This window comes from Gigantopelta aegis, chromosome 10 (assembly GCF_016097555.1).
Source record: "Gigantopelta aegis isolate Gae_Host chromosome 10, Gae_host_genome, whole genome shotgun sequence".
In the NCBI taxonomy this organism is placed as follows: domain Eukaryota; kingdom Metazoa; phylum Mollusca; class Gastropoda; order Neomphalida; family Peltospiridae; genus Gigantopelta; species Gigantopelta aegis.
The window spans coordinates 40,957,555-40,979,585 of record NC_054708.1 but is presented as its reverse complement, the minus strand read 5'-3'; the positions used below and the strand labels follow the sequence as shown (position 1 = coordinate 40,979,585).

Here is a 22,031-nt window from a genome sequence, read left to right as displayed (position 1 = left end):
AATTCCGAGCCAGTGTGTGTGTGTATGTATGTGTATATATGTATATATATATATATATAACGGCCTCCCTTATCTGCTATATTCATTTATTATATGTATTTTAGAATGGCGTGTCACTGAAAGAAACAACTTGGTGATCTGCTTAAATGTTTAGGTATAAAGAATATAGTGGAGATTATTGTAGCATCGCACTATAGCCAAAAGACAACAATGACAACTCCCTTGGATTCTGATTCCGTAATTAAACGTATACACCAGGGGTAGAGAAAAATAAAATTGTCAATCGGTCCCACTTGATGTCATCACTACCGGGGGGGGGGGGGGGGGGGGGATAAAAAAAACACACATTTAAAAGACGATATTTATATGTATACTATACACAAATATGCGAATTTTTAATTAGTACAACGTCGTTGTTGGGGTTTGTCAGTGATTAAATTCGAATCTAGGTCTTTGGTTAAATTCAGTAACAATTACAAATGTAAATATATGAAAAGTAATGAACATAAATATTATAATAGTTTTAGATATAGCGAAGTAAATATGGAAACATTTGGTGGAAGGACCATAACTTTCTGAATGAAGAAAAAACGATTCAGAGCACTAGAATTTTTTTAGGTGAGTAGTTGGAATGTTAAGAAAAATAACAAAAGAAGAAAAACTATGTCCAAATCTACAGTTTATTTTTTTTATCAGTTTCTTGAACTATAAATATTCATTTAATATACTTAAAAACAAATTTTAATAATAGGGTGTGGTCTTCTTCTTTTTTTTGCCCCAACCCGTCCAGTACTACGACCCTGGTGTTAAATTGTGAAGCAGATATATAAGACATACAGTGCCATTTGAACACATCCCATGTGCAAACACGTCAAGCCTGTGTGAAAGTCCTTCCACCCCAGCTTCTTACGAATGGAGAACGCTTCATCCAGCAGTTTTAAGGCATGATCTAAAGAAAATCAAACACATCATCTTTTATATCTCTCTTTATGATTGTGATAACCATAAGCACAATGTAATTGAAATATTTTAGAAACGGTTTCGGTTACCAAACGGTTTCTAACAGTCATAGAAGTTACGGTTAGGCAACTTAGGTTAGATTTATAATATATTATGAAGTAATTTAATGAGGATAATATCATATCAACAATTGGTAATGCAAACTACTAAACACAAATTTAGAAAGCAAAACGATCAGTAATAGTTTGACAGATTAATAGGTTCTCATAAGTGACATCGACCAGTTTGGATGTTATTACTGTTAGCAATAATTGTGAACACATTTAAAGTTAAATAAGATGCATCATCACATTTTGAGGGATATATATACAAATTAGTAAATAATTATTTCAATTTAAAAAAATTAAATAATAATAATAATTGTTAAATAAAATAATAAATGCACAACGCAGTCTACAATAATCTTTAAAATGTAGTTGAGACTGTTATAAAAACATTTTTTAATAAAGGGTATGATTTTCTAACATGTATCAACATTCAGTAACACAAAAAAGTAGTTTTATTATTACTGTTTTGTTGACCAATTATTAATTTTCAAAGGTTTTGGATTATTAATATTACCGAGCCTCTTAATGATTTACTACAGAGTTCATTTGGAAGTATAGTGCAGTAGCTTATTGAATCAATAATAATTCTTATGTTAAAATTCTGAAATTGATGGGGATGAGGTCATAACATCAATTGAATGTAATGTTAATGTATTTTCCTGAAATAAATAATAAGGAACATGATCCCGGATAATTCCAAGTCCCTATGTGCATTAATATTAATACATGTATTGATAACTTTATTTACCATGGTTGCCTCGCCTTGAGTACATTAATAGTAATACAAGTATTGATAGCTTTATATACCATGGTGGCCTCGCCTTGAGGACATTAATAGTAATACAAGTATTGATAGCTTTGTTTACCATGGTGGCCTCGCCTTGAGGACATTAATAGTAATACAAGTATTGATAGCTTTGTTTACCATGGTGGCCTCGCCTTGAGGACATTAATAGTAATACAAGTATTGATAGCTTTGTTTACCATGGTGGCCTCGCCTTGAGGACATTAATAGTAATACAAGTATTGATAGCTTTGTATACCATGGTGGCCTCGCCTTGAGGACATTAATAGTAATACAAGTACTGATAGCTTTGTATACCATGGTTGCCTCGCCTTGAGGACATTAATAGTAATACAAGTACTGATAGCTTTGTATACCATGGTTGCCTCGCCTTGAGGACATTAATAGTAATACAAGTACTGATAGCTTTGTATACCATGGTTGCCTCGCCTTGAGGACATTAATAGTAATACAAGTACTGATAGCTTTGTATACCATGGTTGCCTCGCCTTGAGGACATTAACAGTAATACAAGTACTGACAGCTTTGTTTACCATGGTTGCCTCGCCTTGAGGACATTAACAGTAATACAAGTACTGACAGCTTTGTTTACCATGGTTGCCTCGCCTTGAGTACATTAACAGTAATACAAGTACTGACAGCTTTGTTTACCATGGTTGCCTCGCCTTGAGTACTGCATAGCGACGTTGTTCAGAGGCACAACAAGGTCAGCTGGAGCCAATGTAGCGTACTTCCGGCGCTCATGCAGGGATGAAGAGTAGTTTCGTAAAGCATTTTCATTGTCATGGCGAGCTAAGAGAAAAACACACACATATTTCAATAGTTTTATGCTATAAAATGGTTATTAATAAATTAAGACCTTGTACTGGTACATGCAATATCGACCGACCCCCCCTCCCCCCCCGAAATCGCTTTTTTTTTTAATTTAATATATCTGACATTGATATCTGACATTATTATATTTACTCAACATAGAAATATATGCCCAATATTTCTGCAATCTATTTTGGAACCCCCCTTTTCAAAACTCAACATAGAAATATATGCCCAATATCTCTGCAATCTATTTTGGAACCCCCCTTTTCAAAATCCTATGTACGCCCATGAATATTATTTGCTTTCACGATGTCCGACAAAGTAGATATAAGACGTGTAATTTACCTCGCTCACAAATCAGTCCTAGACTGTTGATCATGATTGGAATGGCGGGGTGGTACGGGGCGACGACAGTTATTACTTTCATGGTTTCCACCAGAATGTGTTCTGCGCTGTCAGGTTCATCTACAACAAAAGTTCAACTAAAAATGACAACAAAAGATGGATGTTATCATTTCTGTCTCTCACAGACACTCTCTCTCTCTCTCTCTCTCTCTCTCTCTCTCTCTCTCTTTCTCTCTCTCTCTCTCTCTCTGTGCGCACGCACACACATAAACATGCACACGTTGACTCACTCAAGAAGATAGGCTGTATTGCCGTGTCACAACAAACACACACACGTTTACTCACTCAAGAAGATGAGCTGTACTGCCGTGTCACAGCAAACACACGTTTACTCACTCAAGAACATGAGCTGTATTGCCGTGTCACAACAAACACACGTTTACTCACTCAAAAAGATGAGCTGTATTGCCGTGTCACAGCAAACACACACACGTTTACTCACTCAAGAAGATGAGCTGTACTGCCGTGTCACAGCAAACGCACACACATTTACTCACTCAAAAAAATGAGCTCTATTGCCGTGTTACAACAAACACTCACTCGTTTACTCACTCAAGAAGATGAGCTGTATTGCCGTGTTACAACAAACAAACACACGTTTACTCACTCAAGAAGATGAGCTGTATTGCCGTGTCACAACAAACACATACACGTTTACTCACTCAAGAAGATGAGCTGTATTGCCGTGTTACAATAAACAAACACACGTTTACTCACTCAAGAAGATGAGCTGTACTGCCGTGTCACAACAAACACATACACGTTTACTCACTCAAGAAGATGAGCTGTATTGCCGTGTTACAATAAACAAACACACGTTTACTCACTCAAGAAGATGAGCTGTACTGCCGTGTCACAGCAAACACATACACGTTTACTCACTCAAGAAGATGAGCTGTATTGCCGTGTTACAATAAACAAACACACGTTTACTCACTCAAGAAGATGAGCTGTATTGCCGTGTCACAACAAACACACACGTTTACTCACTCAAGAAGATGAGCTGTATTGCCATGTCACAACAAACACACACGTTTACTCATTCAAGACGATGAGATGTATTGCCGTGTCACAGCAAACACATACTCGTTTACTCACTCAAGAAGATGAGCTGTATTGCCGTGTTACAATAAAGAAACACACGTTTACTCACTCAAGAAGATGAGCTGTATTGCCGTGTCACAACAAACACACACGTTTACTCACTCAAGAAGATGAGCTGTATTGCCATGTCACAACAAAGACACACGTTTACTCACTCAAGACGATGAGATGTATTGCCGTGTCACAGCAAACACACACGTTTACTCACTCAAGAAGATGAGCTCTATTGCCGTGTCACAGCAAACATACACACATTTACTCACTCAAAAAGATGAGCTGTATTGCCGTGTTACAACAAACAAACACACGTTTACTCACTCAAGAAGATGAGCTGTACTGCCGTGTCTCAACAAACACACATTTAGTCACTCAAGAAGATGAGCTGTATTGCCGTGTCACAACAAACACACATTTACTCACTCAAGAAGATGAGCTGTAGTGCCGTGTCACAACAAACACACGTTTACTCACTCAAGAAGATGAGCTGTATTGCCGTGTCACAGCAAACACACACATGTTTACTCACTCAAGAATATGAGCTGTATCGCCGTGTCACAGCAAACATACACACATTTACTCACTCAAAAAGATGAGCTGTATTGCCGTGTTACAACAAACAAACACACGTTTACTCACTCAAGAAGATGAGCTGTATTGCCGTGTCACAACAAACAAACACACGTTTACTCACTCAAGAAGATGAGCTGTATTGCCGTGTTACAACAAACAAACACACGTTTACTCACTCAAGAAGATGAGCTGTACTGCCGTGTCACAGCAAACACACACGTTTACTCACTCAAGAAGATGAGCTGTATTGCCGTGTCACAACAAACACACACGTTTACTCACTCAAGAAGATGAGCTGTATTGCCGTGTCACAACAAACACACACGTTTACTCACTCAAGAAGATGAGCTGTATTGCCATGTCACAACAAACACACACGTTTACTCATTCAAGACGATGAGATGTATTGCCGTGTCACAGCAAACACATACTCGTTTACTCACTCAAGAAGATGAGCTGTATTGCCGTGTTACAATAAAGAAACACACGTTTACTCACTCAAGAAGATGAGCTGTATTGCCGTGTCACAACAAACACACACGTTTACTCACTCAAGAAGATGAGCTGTATTGCCATGTCACAACAAAGACACACGTTTACTCACTCAAGACGATGAGATGTATTGCCGTGTCACAGCAAACACACACGTTTACTCACTCAAGAAGATGAGCTCTATTGCCGTGTCACAGCAAACATACACACATTTACTCACTCAAAAAGATGAGCTGTATTGCCGTGTTACAACAAACAAACACACGTTTACTCACTCAAGAAGATGAGCTGTACTGCCGTGTCTCAACAAACACACATTTAGTCACTCAAGAAGATGAGCTGTATTGCCGTGTCACAACAAACACACATTTACTCACTCAAGAAGATGAGCTGTAGTGCCGTGTCACAACAAACACACGTTTACTCACTCAAGAAGATGAGCTGTATTGCCGTGTCACAGCAAACACACACATGTTTACTCACTCAAGAATATGAGCTGTATCGCCGTGTCACAGCAAACATACACACATTTACTCACTCAAAAAGATGAGCTGTATTGCCGTGTTACAACAAACAAACACACGTTTACTCACTCAAGAAGATGAGCTGTATTGCCGTGTCACAACAAACAAACACACGTTTACTCACTCAAGAAGATGAGCTGTATTGCCGTGTTACAACAAACAAACACACGTTTACTCACTCAAGAAGATGAGCTGTACTGCCGTGTCACAGCAAACACACACGTTTACTCACTCAAGAAGATGAGCTGTATTGCCGTGTCACAACAAACACACACGTTTACTCACTCAAGAAGATGAGCTGTATTGCCGTGTTACAACAAACAAACACACGTTTACTCACTCAAGAAGATGAGCTGTATTGCCGTGTCACAGCGGATTGACAACACTTTATTCAGAAGTCTGTCACTGGATTCATGTCTTCCAGCCTCCTGTAGAGCTTCCTCGAAAAATCTGCACAGAACGAAATTAATATGACAATATTATACACTATAACATTAATATAATAATAGTATACACTATATACCAAATTAGGAACTGCTGTCACACACACACACACACACACACACACACACACACACACACTCGTTAATAAAATGAAATTAATAAAACAAAAATAATAATAATTTAAAAAACATTACTTTATTAGATATGCACGAAGACATTAGGTGTGTCTATGTCGTATCATTGTCCGTCAAACCGTCCATATCTGCCTGTCCGTCTATATATCGATATACCAGAGGTAAAATATTTCAACAATCATATTCAAAGTGATTTTATAAATAACGTCAAAATGATATATAAAAATGTCTGACCACCACATTTTCTTTTGGTTATTGTTTGCGTATTAAAGTAACTTAAATAAATACAATATGTTACTTATTGCTTGCGTATTAAAGTAACCTAAACAAATACAATATCTTACTTGTTGTTTGCGTATTAAAATACAGTGAAACCCCTCAAAACCGGATAGCCATGGGACCAAGAAAACAGTCCGGTTTTGAGGGGTATCCGGTTTACAGAGGTTTATTATTTTAAGTTTATCATCAAGCGATAATTCAACATGGTGGCGTTTCACTCGACATTCCTACATGTCCCAAGTAGATTCTAAAATGAAACACTATTGACAAATTTTCCACCAAACCAAGCCAAACAATTTTACTCTAGAATAAAGGGAGTACATGTGTTTCCTCCAGTTATTTAAACATCAAATCTGTTAATTAATCCCTTAATTGGGATTTGTCAACTGCACGACAGTGACACTGGAGCATGCGCACATGTAATTAGCTCTGCATACGCAATCACGTTGTCGGCTGAGTGAGTATTCAAAGTATAAGTAATGCAGTAATGATTGACGTTGGTGTGACAGTCCGGTTTTCGGAGGTAAAATGTGCATTAAAGGAATACAATGGGACCGGATAATTTCGTCCGGTGCAGTTTAGAGGGGTTTCCGGTTCAGAGGGGTAAATTTTAGTGTTAAAAGATACGCAAATCACAGAACCGTGTAAAACGTCCGGTTTTGTGGGAATTCCGGTTTACTGAGGGTCAGGTTTTGAGGGGTTACCATAAATGAATACAATAATACCTACCCTAACGCGGTTCTGTAATCGCCTTGCTTGTAGTAGTTGTATGCCATGTCTGCCAGAAGTGAGACATGCGCATAGTAGTCGTCACTGCTGACAATGGCGGGCAGCGCCTCTTTGAACAAACCCATAGCGCCATCGTATTCTGTCCCTAAAATAAATAGGTTCACTTCAGCATCAACAGTTCGAAATTAAAGGAAAGGAATATGTTTTTAACAAGAGAGAGAGAGAGAGAGAGAGAGAGAGAGAGAGAGAGAGAGAGAGAGAGAGAGAGAGAGAGAGAGAGAGAAACAGATAGCTGTCGAAAGAGACATAGAGAGCGGATGAGGAAGAGAGAAAAACTCGCTGCCGCCACACAGATTACTCCTTTCGAAACATATCAATGGGTATTTTATATGTAGCCTACTTTCCCATACATCTGGACACATATTTTCGAAGTTATCTTAGCGCTACCATATCGTAAAAACCACCATAGGCTATCGTGTCACTACATGGCGTGTGCTTTAGTGACGTCATAGCCTATGACGGTTTTACAATATCGTAGCGCTAAGATAGCGTCGAAAATTACACCATGGCCTGTGTATACCAGTCAAGAACAACTGTTTGGGACGAGTGAAGAAAACTACATCGTGGGCAATCGACCCTGCTACCCATGGTCTACCTAGGCGAACGCTTCACCACTGAGCTGCACACCGTCCCAATATAACATTTTGAACAAGTAGTTACAAATTTCATCACAAAGATTAAATACACACTTTAGCAAAAATGGTGTCAACGTTAGCTATTCATCTGACCTTTGCCTCGAGTCTTTGCTCTGCCTAGCAACCACTTTTGTTTAGCTTGCTCCAGATCATTGCCAAACTTTTCAGACGCATTTACCATTGACGTGTAGAAATTCAAAGCTTCTTCCGGAAAGAATTTGATTAAAACTGTTTCAGCTTCATTGGCCACCTGTAAACATCACAATAAAAACTTCACAAACAAAATATCGAACAAAAGACAAAACTAAATATAAATGCGAAACGGGACAAAATAATTTAATGTGGCCTGGCTTAGTTACTGTAGACAATCATAATCCGTAAATCAAATTAAAAGATGTACAATAATTGGATTCGAATCATGTACAATGTAGTATTAAACTTTGAACCTGAGCCGAGTCATCGCTCGACGCCAGTCTCCATCCACATCAATCCCACCATACCCAAACAAGAGGAAAGGCAAACAATATAGAGCGATGCTGTCTACAAAATGACGAATTTGACATTTTGTGTACAGAGGGAGAAAGGGAAACCCTACTGTTCCCAATACGGACCTTTTATTGGTTGGAACAAGGAAAAAACTGTGTTAGGCAATCCTAACAAGAAACAAAATTATATCCAATTTAAGATATAGCTTTCCTTAATTAAAGAAATTCAACAGTTTAGTTTTCCGACATTGTATGAATGTCATATTCAAAAGTTAAGCATCTAATTTAATTGTGAAAAAACACATGTATGACGTACTTGCAGGAACGGTTTATATGTATCTTGGGTACAATGAATGGCTTCCTTAAGAAGCTGTTGGAAATTTAACCAGTCAGGATGGAGATGTTGGTAAATATGTTGTTCGGGTCGCACCGTAATTTCCGAGTCTACTTTCTTCAGCACTTGGCCAAACAGCTTCACAAATCTCAGTCGAACTGTGTCGTTGTATGTGATGTGGCCAGGAAGTGAATTCCTAATGTAATTTTCAACGGCTGGGTGGATGCGCATACGATTTTTGTTTTTGTCCTGCACAAGCTGAGAACACTGTTCAAGTTTCACAATTATAGCCTTGACCTGCGAAGGACGTTTGTTAAATACAGTTTCCAACTGCGTGACTCCAAACGATCCTTGAAATATCGACAAGTCAATTAAAATACTCTTAGTACATTCATTTAGACCGTCAAACACCTCCAAATTGCTGGGGTGATCGAGCAGGGTTTCCTTGCAAAGCTGAAAGATGTCCTCAAAGTCTTCTAATGTGATATCCGGGATTTCTGGCATGTGCAATTTCAACTGACTGGCAGCTTCCATTATCAATGAAGGAAGGCCTAAACCATGTGTGTCCACTGCTGGAAGAAATGGCTCAACATCGACGTCACTGAAGCATCTTTTGAAGAGATGATTTGATTCTTCTCGCGTCATGGGCAGAACATTTGTTATAATATGCTTCACTCCTTTAAAAGAAAATACTTTCTGTGTCGTCACTATGACAAACACGTTTTTCGAAAGTTCAATTAATTTCGTGATAAGAATGTCGAATTTTTCAGCTAGAGAAGACTTTTCGTTTCCCAGCTTCTCACATTTTAGAAATAGGAATAAGAAAATATGAGATGGTTTATTCCTCATAACATTTTTGAGCTTTGTAAAAATTGCAGTCTCTTTACAAGCAATGTCGTTCCACCCTAATGCGTTTTGAAAATCAGTGAGAAGATCTGTCCAATCGGAGATATCACGGCAACACATTTCCACTGACATCACGTGTCTTCCATTTCCCTCGAATTCTTTCGCTAGTTCGAGCTGAACCTGTGAAAACAACACAAATATATAGATGTCATGAATTTTAACTTGAGTCAATCACGATGTGAAGATGAGTATAGGATTTCGTTTCAAGTTTATATATATATATATATATATATTGTTTTAATTTTGATATTAGTATGTTATATGCACATCGGACTAGTTTGGTGAAAATACAAACATAGCTGATGCTTCTTCAGTCCTAAAGTCTTGTCGGCCAGTCAACTGGTCTACAAACTACGCCAGTATCTAGATTCTCACAAACATTTCAATTCCAGGGATTACCGATAGAAGATCTGCAAGTGAGCGTGCTATTTCCACATCATTCAGGACAGGAACAAAGTCAGTGTTATATTCATAAACACCAAAAACCTTTACATAACCAACTCCATACTCATTATAGACAGTTTTTGCATATATTTCAAGGTGTGCAAAACAATCTAAATGGTCAATATTTTGAAAAAAATTAAACTTTCAGTATGTGAACAAAACGAAAATTAACTTGATTAAAAATTAATGAATGCCCATGAATGATTGCATCTGGAGAAAAAGGAACGTATCTACAGGGTGTATGGGTGTGATGTTGATCCTATGTTTTATAACACATGAACAAATAAACTGAACAATAAAACTGCGATGTTTCACTTACCTGTTTAGCAGTGCGTGCCTTACCCACCATTGGCTGACCGAACAGCTGAGCCAGTCTGGTTTCGTTCGATAGCCCAGTCTTGATGTCTTCCAACACCTTACGTCTTCCCACAAACGGAAGAATGCCACTGACATGGTCAGCCGGCTCCTCCATATTCGGTGTGTTCAGGTCAATAAACATCACTCTTTACTGTCCAGTATTCATCTGAAACAAATAATAATTGACAATAGCAGAGCTTGAAAATTATACTTGGACTGGGAGGTAAAAACGAACTGTTTAATCAATCAGATAAACATCAAAGCATGGGTTTTCTTTTTTACTCTCATATTGTTGTCGATGTCCCAGTCATGTTTATATGTTGAACTCTTCATCTCACAAACAAAAACCCTCAAAGCACCCAAAATACAAACAACAAACACACTAACTAACTAACTAACTAACACCAGACCTCGACGTTTATTTTAATTAACAACTAATTAGTAAACTTCACTGAACTTCCTCCTTCCGCATCAAAAATAAAATTAACCAAACAAAATACATTAACTACATTAAAATGACATGTTCTATATATTATATATTAATGGTGTCAGGGACTTGCATATGAAGAAGGAGAAAACAAAGAACCGTATTCACAAAGACAAACCGACCCAAAACCCCAATCCATAGGGGCGGGACGTAACCCAGTGGTAAAGCGCTCGCTCGCTCGATCCCCGTCGGTGGTCCCATTGGGCTGTTTTTCGTCCCAGCCAGTACACCACGACTGGTATATCAAAGGCCGCGGTATATACTACCCTATCTGTGGGATGGTGCATATAAAAGATCCCTTGCTGCTAATCGAAAAGAGTAGCCCATGAAGTGGCATGAATGAATGAATGAATGAATGTTTAACGACACCCCAGCACAAAACATACATCGGCTATTGGGTGTCAAACTATGGTAATGCAAACAAATAAAGCGATGATCAACATCAATATAAGAATTCAAGATTTAAATTAAAAAAACAGTGTAAAGAACTGAACAAATATCACAGATAGATACTGACTTTTACTCAAAATTTCAATTGTGTGCTGTATTGGTCATTCTCAAAGAGAATGTTACACCCCTGCACCACAGTGAGGTTACAGCACGCGCAGGGGCCCATGAAGTGGCGACAGCGGGTTTCCTATCTCAATATCTCTATGGTCCTTAACCATATGTCTGACGCCATATAACCGTAAAATAAATTTGTTGAGTGCGTCGTTAAATAAAACATTTCTTTCTTTTCCAATCGATATGCCCCAGTCTAGGGTGGAATGTCGATAAGCATTCATAAAGCAATGTGAAATCTGTGGAAGTGCACCTGACTAATACACTCATAAACTACATCTGACACTCTAAAGTGGATTTTATATACTGTAAACACCAGCCCGGTATGGGACGGTAGAACACCAGAGTGCATCGAGAGCGACCCTTCCTGCGATCAATCGCACCTCATTTATATATATATTACAGTTCGAATGACAATAAAATATCAAAAATCTTATCATACTTATTTTGTGGCCTATTAATTAAAAGTATACATCTTGGAGGTTTTAGTCACTGTCAACATTTGAGACCGTCAAAATAGTCAAACTACATATCAGTACTCCTATTTTATTTTATTTTATTTTCTTGTTTATTTACATATTTATTTATTTATTTCATCATCATCATCATCATCATCATCATTATTATTATTATTTATTTATTTATTTATTTATTTATTTTAAATTGTCGATGAAGCGGATTTAGCTTTGATTGTAAATGATTGTTATCTCATGCTTAGTCGGTATTCGTTATAAAAATAATTACAGGTAAATTATTATTTGTGTATTTGTATAATCATCTTCAGGGACGTTTGTATTTACCTTTATTGTATTAAGTTTTTATTTTCTCACATTCACTAACCAAATTAACATAAAACATTCACTAATCATATTAACACCCCTGCGCGTGCTGTAACCTCACCGTGGCGCAGGGGTGTAACATTCTCTTTGAGAATGGCCAATACAGCACAAATTGAAATTTTGAGTAAAAGTCAGTATCTATCTGTGATATTTGTATTTTTGCACAGTTCTTTACACTGTTTTTATTTAAATCGTGACTTTTCATATTGATGTTGATCATCACCTTATTTGTTTGCATTACCATAGTTTTACACCCAATAGTCGATGTATTTTTCGTGATGGGGTGTCGTTAAACATTCATTCATTCATTCAATCATTCATTCCATCTGCTAACATACATTATTTCCAAATCATGTATCCATATTTTTTGCTAAGTTATTATGTTAATGTTATATTTTTTAGAGGTAGGTGTTATAATAGTTTTTACTTCGTTTCTTTACGTAATTATAAATGTTTTATCGTGTTTGTCTTTTTAAAAAGATTTTGGTACGTGTAAAATTAGTCACATTTAATTATAGTCAGTCAAAGACATCAGCAACTTCCGGTATCTAAGCACCACCAACCTAATAAGTATACGTAAATATAGATACATGTATAAACAACATAATATATAGTGTGTCAGTGCTTGAACCGTATGTAGTAGTCACTGCTGTTTATTGACATGTTTTTGCCCAGTCAAGTATTAATATTATATTCTTGAGTGATAGATGAAATAATGACCAGTGACACGATCCAGGGCAGGGGGTGTAATAATTCTTACTTCATTAACTTATGTATTTACAATTCTTAATTATTTTATGGGGTTTGTTATTTTGTACATTTTGGTACGTGTAAAGTTAGTCACGTTTAAATATAGCCAGTCGGAGTCATGAATAGCTTTAGGTATCTAAGCATTACCAACCTAATTAAATACACTTATGTCTATATTACAAATATAGAAAAACAATAGTTCATGTTCATTTAAATAATGTAAATAAACGATAACATATATATTAACTTTATATAACGATATATAATATATATTGTTGTTTCTTGTCTTGTCAGTATGAACCATTTACTACTACATATACATACACGTAGGCCTACGAACATACCTAACAGCAGCGTTGTTTGTAAACAGTCAAAATGGCGATCCTGTTCAACAGAGCTAGGAACTTTATCTAGACTACCGCTTTTTATTAGAACACTGAGCAGTTGTCAACTAACTCTTTGATTGAAATAGTATTACACGCATACTTATACGAATTAGATTTACAAATGATGGTATTATTTTCAAACCTTGTGTGAAACGTGCAGCACCGTTTGACTACCCGACTGTTCACCGCAACCTGGTACTTGTATGTACTGTCACAACCTTGCCGTTGGCTCACGAGCACCCATTATATTCAAATGGACACTGTAGTCAAATAAGGTGACTGAATTCAGTTCTACTATACACCACAGACATATTTTGACTCAATCTGCTAAAATAGATTTAACGTCCACGCTACATAAAAAGTAAGAGGGAAATACCCTCAATACCCTACCTTTATTTTGTGCAATGTATCCAGAAATTTCACGATACCACGACACTAACGACCCGTGAAGTGCCCCCGATCTAGCTCGGCTAGCTCGACAAGTGAATAAACACTCGCGCACACCCATATGGCAACTTAACTAGCAGTTAGTCACGAGTTCTACTTTAGTCATTAATTAAATTAGGCTTCGCTCGGTTACTACATTTACGTGGATGGATTACTGCCAGTAAACAGAGTGTATATATATATATATATATATATATATATATATATATATTACTGTTGCTCCACGACAGGTATATTAAAGGCCGTGGTATGCTTTAACCAGGTTCTGTTTGTAAGAAAATACATTTAATCAATGATCTAATTAAGATAGTGTGTTTGAACATCTGAAATATATTATAAGTACGAACATAAATGACGACTGTCATCATTATGAATATCACAGCCATCATCATCATGATCGCAAGCGACGAAGTTATGAACACAAAGATTACCTCTTGTATGGGTGGTGGAACTATGGTCGGTCTAATACGAAAACTTGAAACTGATGATAGACGTATATGTAGGGCAAGAGGGTGGGCTGAGATGTTGATTTATATTTATTATTGTCTTCATAATATTACAGATGTACTACATTTGTCTAACGCTCAAATCGACTGTGTGTTTCCCAGTGATACCCCCCCCCCCCCTCTCTCTCTCTCTCTCTCTCTCTCTCTCTTGGGGCGAGATGTAGCCCAGTAGTACAGCGCTCGCTCGATGCGCGGTCGGTGTGGGATCGATCCCCGTCAGTGAGCCCATTGGGCTATTTCTCGTTCCAGCCAGTGCACCACGACTGGTATATCAAATGCCGTGGTATGTACTACCCTGTCTGTGGGATGGTGCCTATAAAAGATCCCTTGCTGCTAATCGAAAAGAGTATCCCATGAAGTGGCGACAGCGGGTTTTCTCTCTCAACATCTGTGTGGTCCTTAACAATATGGCTGACGCCATATAACCGTAAATAAAATGTGTTGAGTGCGTCGTTAAATAAAATATCCCCCCCCCCCCCCTCTCTCTCTCTCTCTCTCGCATACGCGCACACACACACACCTATACATTAATGATATTTTCATTAAAGACATTACCAACAGAAATTTTAAGTATTAGAAAAATGTAAGTACCTCTCAAGCCCCAACCAATGTGCTCTTTCGCTATTACCAGTTGTTGTTGTTGTTGGTGGTGGTGGTGCTGATGGTGGTGGTGGTGGTGGGGAGGGGGGGGGGGGGTCCTATTGTTGTTGTTTGTTTTGTGTTTTGTGGGTTTTTTTTTTACGTGTGTGGGATTATTTTAACCAGGAACCATCTGTTTAAAGAAACTGTTCTTAAAAGTGATCAGTTCAGTCATTTAAAAAACAAAAGCACACAAACAAACAAAAGCAAACAAAAATTTCTTTCGTTATATTTGACGCGCCACTTTCATTGCAGATGTGTTCTGTTGCCTACCAGTATACATAATCCTTTTGCAAACCTGTTGTTCAACTCTAAAAGGGAATTCCCCTAATGATCGTACGCCCGCAGCCATTGGCCATAAGAGAACCGTGTCAAACAGCTTCACCAGTGTGTTGTTGCCAGCATACTGTTGTAGCCCATAGTTATTTTGTTTAGCAAAGGTAGAATCTGCGACGCCACATTAGAAAGAAATCTTTTATTTAACGACGCACTCAACACATTTTATTTACGGTTATATGGCGTCAGACATACGGTTAAGGACCACACAGATTTTGAGAGGAAACCCGCTGTCGCCACTCCGTGGGCTACTCTTTCCGATTAGCAGCAAGCGATCTTTTATTTGCGCTTCCCACAGGCAGGATAGCACAAACCATGGCCTTTGTTGAACCAGTTATGGATCACTGGTCGGTGCAAATGGTTTACACCTACCCATTGAGCCTTGCGGAGCACTCACTCAGGGTTTGGAGTCGGTATCTGGATTAAAAATCCCATGCCTCGATTGGGATCCGAACCTAGTACCTACCAGCCTGTAGACCGATGGCCTACCACGACGCCACCGAGGCCGGTCCGCCACATTAGATGCGTTATACATATACGGCATTATGTAACATCAGGGCCGTAGCGAGTGGGGGGGGGGGGGAGGGGGCAGTTGAAGTTGACTACCAAAACAAATCCGGTAAAAATAATAGAAACTTAAAGAAAATCCTCTTCTTAAGCGTTTGAGGAGTTTTAGGTATGCGCAAAATTCATCTGCCCCCATCCACCAAAAAAAATATCCTAGCTACGGCCATGAACATGAGCCATTTGCGGCGTCCTACAAGTTGAAGCGTTTGTACATGATTTAAAATCGAAAATGTATTCCCTTTGTGGATATGGTAAACTGATATTTCAAAGCTAGGAATTAATTTTAAAAGGTTTTTCCCCCTTGGAATTTCTGAAAACTGTTTATATTTTTCTTTTATTTCCATATTTGCATATCACATTTCTCAGCGTAATTATCTCTAGTTGCATAGACTCGGTTTGTTTGTTGTTATTTTGGGGGTTTACATATATTTGTTTTTGGCGGTTTACATATACATATAAGGCGCGCGCGCGTTAGTGAGAACATGTGTGCATGTATGTATATATGTGTATTTATGTCGGTGTGGCATGTGGATGAAGATATAGATATGTGTATTAAATATAATTTACTATTATTATAACTAGTTCTTATGTTTGTTTTTAATGGGGGGGATTTTCACCTTAATCAATGCATTTATACAACGATTGCAAAAAAGTTTGTATTGTATCGAGTCGAGTCGAGTCGAGTCGAGTTGTCTTGTTTGTGTAATATCATATACATTTATATCACTTACCACTTGTTGTAATTATATATATATCATTGTGTGTGTTGTGTGATACTTGATAGTTTAGAGAAATTGCGTTTTGTTAATAGTACAATGTCTGGGTGACCTAGTCTACCACGCTCTGTTTAATTTGAGATAACAATGTAAATGTTGGATTTATCAGTATTACTTCCGGGTTCTGTCGGATCTATGAAGTGGTGCTTAAACTTTTCACCCTGTAGACAAGCAGTTACAATCGTAAAATACAAAATTACCCCCAGGCTATTGTATATGTGTAATGCTTGTATGATTTGTTCGCCGTCTGCTGTAATTGTTGCTGTCGTTTGTCTTTGGATTTTTTCCCCACATTCCTGCAGACTAAATGAAAGTAATTTTTCTCTTCGCAGATCGGACAAATATTCAACTTATATGTATTTCATAATGTAAATTTGTAACATACCGTTGTCCTAAGTTAGTCCTACCTGACCGTTCACTGACGTGCACACTAACAAGTAGAATCAGTTTCCATTACATGAACTTGTCCAAACGGAGAGCATTGCCGTGCATGTCCTACACATTTGCTTTTATTAAAATACTGAAAACCTTATCACATTGCAGTTGAGTAACGTTCACGTGGTTAATGCCACGTGATACATAACTACTGATAGTCTTGAAACCGAACCCTCTCCAACAGGAAATCCCTCTAAACAGAACACATTTTCACAGGCGCTTGATTTGCTTGACTTTTCTTAATAAAACTCACTCCTGAAAACTGGAAACTCCCCAACTTCGACCACCACTGGAAACCATCATGAACTGATCAATGTAACTGATACCCATGCAATATCAGGCACGGCGGAAGCAAGTAAACATTCGGGTAGTGGGGGGGGGGGGGGGTGGCTGACTGAGATTAAGGGCACAAAGCAAAGTTTCTAGACCCCCCTCCCCAGCACCCCCGCTCCACCGTGCCTGAATGTACTAGTAAACACGGATAGGTTCGCCAAGCCCAATCAAGATATAGCATATCTCCGCACTCAAAACAATTAATATTTTTGGTATTCATTTGATAAATTGGGTCCACGCATAATGGGAAACAATTCAGGTCCGGATCCAGGGGTGAAATTCAGACGTGGACCCAATTTCGAAGTACATCGAAAAATCCTATTTTTATCAAATGTATACAAAAAACAATACTTGTTTTGTGTGGGGGGATATGTTATGTCTTGGTTGGACTTGGTTTTTATGGGGAAGAATTTATGTTAGTGTACTTTAGAATTCTGCTTGTGCCATTTTAAAAGTTTCTACCCTAGCCGGATACTGTCACAACCCTCGGAAAACTGCATCCGCCTCTGAAAATTAACATTGCTGTGTATGAGGAAATGCCCCTATTAGTATTAGCCACTCCTATGGCTATATCTCATACGGATGCTCAATTAAAACCTCTGATGAACCGTTCTAACGTATTTACCAAGATTAACAATGATGGCAATGCAATCAAAGTTACTTCGACAATGGTGATAGTGTCACATGACGTACCACAAAGCAAGGAAAACATTAATTAATATATTCCTACTGTTTTACTTGACTAGCTTTAAGTCCGATTTACAGCATTATAAATGTTTTATAATATATATAACCTGGTGCATTGTTTTCTTAATCGTCTGTTTGTCGGTGAGCATGTCGCACTTCAGGCGAGCCCCCCCCCCCCCCCCACTGAACTATATCCCTACCGAACCAGATCACATTAGAGCGCTTCAAGCGAGTGCTCATCCTCCCCCATCCCCCCCCCCCACTGAACTACATCCCTCCCGAGGGTTCGATTGAAGCAGCGTAGAGCCAGATTACATTCGAGCGCTTCAGGCAAGTGCCCCCCCCCCCCCCACACACACACACTAACACACACACTCATACACACACACTGAACTACATCCCTCCCGAGGGTTCGATTGAAGCAGCGTAGAGCCAGATCATATTCGAGCGCTTCAGGCAAGTGCCCCCCCCCCCCCCACACACACACACACACACTCACACACATACACACACACACACACTGAACTACATCCTTCCCGAGGGTTCGATTGAAGCAGCTTAGAGCCAGATCATATTCGAGCGAACTGGCGGCACATGACGGTCAACTCCTAACGTCCTATAACATGTACATCCCATTTGGCAAATAAAACACTTACTACTAATGCTAGGGTTATGCAGTGGATCCTGTGCACCTACACACTGGTGTAGCCAGGATTTTATGGTGGGCGGGCAACCCATATTGGGTGGGCAACCCACACCTATATATGTATGTATCTATGGATGATTTTATAAAATTTAAATAGTTTAAAAAAAAGAGTTTGATTGGAGGGCATGCCCCCCGTGCCCCCACACTATCCCCGGCTACGCCACTGCACCTACACCTGCTTGAGTTGTATCCAGATATATACTGAACAAAAAAAGAAACTTCCGATTTGTACATATAGTATTTGTTGTGTTAAAGAATTCATTGTGTAATGAAATTATATAGGTAGTATTAGCCTTGAGCTGTATTATCAGGATTCATGAATTTTTATCGATTATTTTTGCACTGTTAATCGTCGACAACGTGAAATTCAATTTGCACGTGCATGCATGGTTCGACATGTCCCGTGTAGTATTCGGTCACTTTGTTTTACTTGTCTTACTGACATTGTTGTCAAGTGAACGAAAACGCTTCAAAATTTTTACATTGATAATTTTTAGTATGCCAAGAATACCCAATAATTTACGCGAACGGGCGATTGGCATGCTTGATGTTGGCATGTCGACAGAAGACGTTGCAAGGCATGCTGGGAGTTCTAGTCGAGCGATACGAAATCTTCGCGTAAGATTTCGAACGACAGGAAGCACCAACGACTTGCCACGTCGTGGACGTCCGCGTGTTACAACGCGTGGTCAAGACCGCTATATCATGAACACGCATTTGCGCAATCGATTCCAAACTGCCACTGCTACTGCTGCTAACACACCTGGGCTTCATAATAACCGAATCAGTGGGCAAACTGTTCGTAATCGTCTGCGGGAGAACGGTTTATATGCACGACGTCCTTACGTCGGATGCGTTTTAACGCAACGTCATCGTCTAAATCGTCTTAATTGGGCACGTGTACACACTCGTTGGATACGGCGACGCTGGAATACCGTTCTTTTTGTCGGATGAATCCAGATTTTCTTTACAACGTGGTGATGGCAGGGTGCGCGTCTACCGTAGGAGAAATGAACGCTATGCTGACTGTTGTGTTCTTGAACGAGATCGTTACGGGGGTGGGGGTTGTGTCATGGTCTGGGCAGCCATTGCTCATGGTTATCGTTCACCACTAGTCGTCATTGATGGCAAATTAAATGCTCAACGTTGCCGCGATGACATTCTCGCTCATCACGTCATTCCTCTGTTCCATAACAACGCCAACATTTCGATTTTTCAGCATGATAATGCCACCTCTCATACAGCTAGAGACACTGTAAATTTTCTTAGGACAAATAACATTGATTTCATTGATGACTGGCCCGCTAAAAGTTCTGATCTCAACCCCATCGAGCATGTCTGGGATAGTCTGGACAGACGATTGAAGCGTCGTCCCAACCCACCCGCTAATGTCAACGAACTTCGTCAAGCGCTCATTCAGGAATGGAACAATATTCCACAGGCAGAAATCAACACTTTAGTCAATTCTATGCGCCTGCGATGCATTGCAGTGGTCAATTCAAGAGGTGTTCATACCCGTTATTAAGTGGGTGTTTTTTTGTTTAACCCCTACCACACTTGGTGAAAATGTCTCCCCGTTTCTGTTAACCTATGGCCATGATTTTTGCACCAAACGATGCATCATGGAACACTCTTTAAACGCATATATAACAATTATTCCCCCGGTTTGTTTTCATCAAGTTATGTTCAAGCAAAGTTAGCGGAAGTTTCTTATTTTGTTCAGTATATATGTCTGTATTATTAATTATTATCACTAGCTACTTAATTATATTATGTATGGATATATATATACATACATACAGTTAGTGTCTCTCTCTCTCTCTCTCTCTCTCTCTCTCTCTCTCTCTCTCTCTCTCTCTCTCTCTCTCTCTCTCTCTCTCTCTCTCTCTCTCTCTCTCACACACACACACACACACACATGTATATGTGTGCGGATGTGTGCAACATCATCCCAAACAAACGGAGTATCAAAGCACTCTTTAAAATGCATAGGTCATTTAACGGAATTAACCCTCCACCAGCTGTATATAAGAGTAAACAAACACTTCAAATTATGGCTGCCCAAAATTACCAAGAAAGATACTATTATAAAGACACACAATAAACAAAAAGAAGTCATACATAGAAATAGAACATAAACATTTCAAATCATTGAGAGATACGTTTGTTTGTTTTTGTTTAACAACACCACTAGAGCACATCGGCTGTTGGATGTCAAACTTTCGGTAATTCTGACATGTAGTCACCAGAGGAAATCCGCTACATTTTCCTAATGCAGCAAGGGACCATCCCACAGACAGGATAGCACTTGAGTAATACAAATTAGAACTTATTCTTGAATATAATCCAAATACAACGTTGCGGTTATCAAAATCCATGCACGAATTAACAGTACAAAGCTGGACTGAGAAACTCTGCCATTCCCTTGCCCGACTCAAAGGACTTGGTTGAGTCTGTTTGCTACATGTATAGCAGTTTGACTGTTATTTGTTATTTATATTTGTGTGTTGTTTGTTGTGTCTGTGTGCGTTAGTGTGTGTGTGTGTGTGTGTGTGTGTCAACACGTGTGCGTGCGTATCAATGATTATGCATTTAGATACTAATTTATTGTATTTCTTTGGTTATAACATTAAATAATGTGTTCATGGGAGTTGATTAATCCGGAGATTGACCTGTAATATATTAAAATTATATATATGTGTATTTATTTCACTTGAATATTCTGGTTGTGTGTTTGTGTGTATGTGTGCGTGTATGTGTGTGTGTTTATTTGTGCGCGCGCGCGCGCGTGTGTGTGTGTGTGTGTGTGTGTGTGAGAGAGAGAGAGAGAGAGAGAGAGAGAGAGAGAGAGAGAGAGAGAGAGAGAGAGAGAGAGAGAGAGAGAGAGACTGTTCCATTAATTACTAAATGTATTATCCAACGAAGAATGCAGGCGATTAGTAATGCGGCGTCTACGTCATGGAACGTCTGTCTTTTGGGAGGACAC

The 22,031-nt window shown here is 38.8% G+C and overlaps 1 protein-coding gene across 4 annotated transcripts in view; it reads right to left on the bottom strand.

The window, feature by feature from the left end:
* Positions 1 to 22,031, bottom strand: part of LOC121382681 — a 33,244-nt gene that overhangs the window by 4,578 nt on the left and 6,635 nt on the right. The window contains exons 1-9 of one of the 4 annotated variants that reach the window (XM_041512219.1): positions 17,292 to 17,381; positions 10,553 to 10,756; positions 8,866 to 9,909; positions 8,158 to 8,314; positions 7,370 to 7,514; positions 6,124 to 6,233; positions 3,034 to 3,153; positions 2,524 to 2,664; positions 838 to 949 (exon numbers count right to left, since the gene is read on the bottom strand). In XM_041512219.1, coding sequence (XP_041368153.1) covers positions 838 to 949; positions 2,524 to 2,664; positions 3,034 to 3,153; positions 6,124 to 6,233; positions 7,370 to 7,514; positions 8,158 to 8,314; positions 8,866 to 9,909; positions 10,553 to 10,732 — 2,009 coding nt within the window. In that variant the 5' untranslated portion in view covers positions 10,733 to 10,756; positions 17,292 to 17,381. Of the gene's footprint in view, positions 1 to 837; positions 950 to 2,523; positions 2,665 to 3,033; positions 3,154 to 6,123; positions 6,234 to 7,369; positions 7,515 to 8,157; positions 8,315 to 8,865; positions 9,910 to 10,552; positions 10,757 to 13,755; positions 13,974 to 14,003; positions 14,124 to 17,291; positions 17,382 to 22,031 lie in introns of those variants that run through there. The other 3 variants (XM_041512217.1, XM_041512218.1, XM_041512215.1) reach the window with 3 other exon arrangements.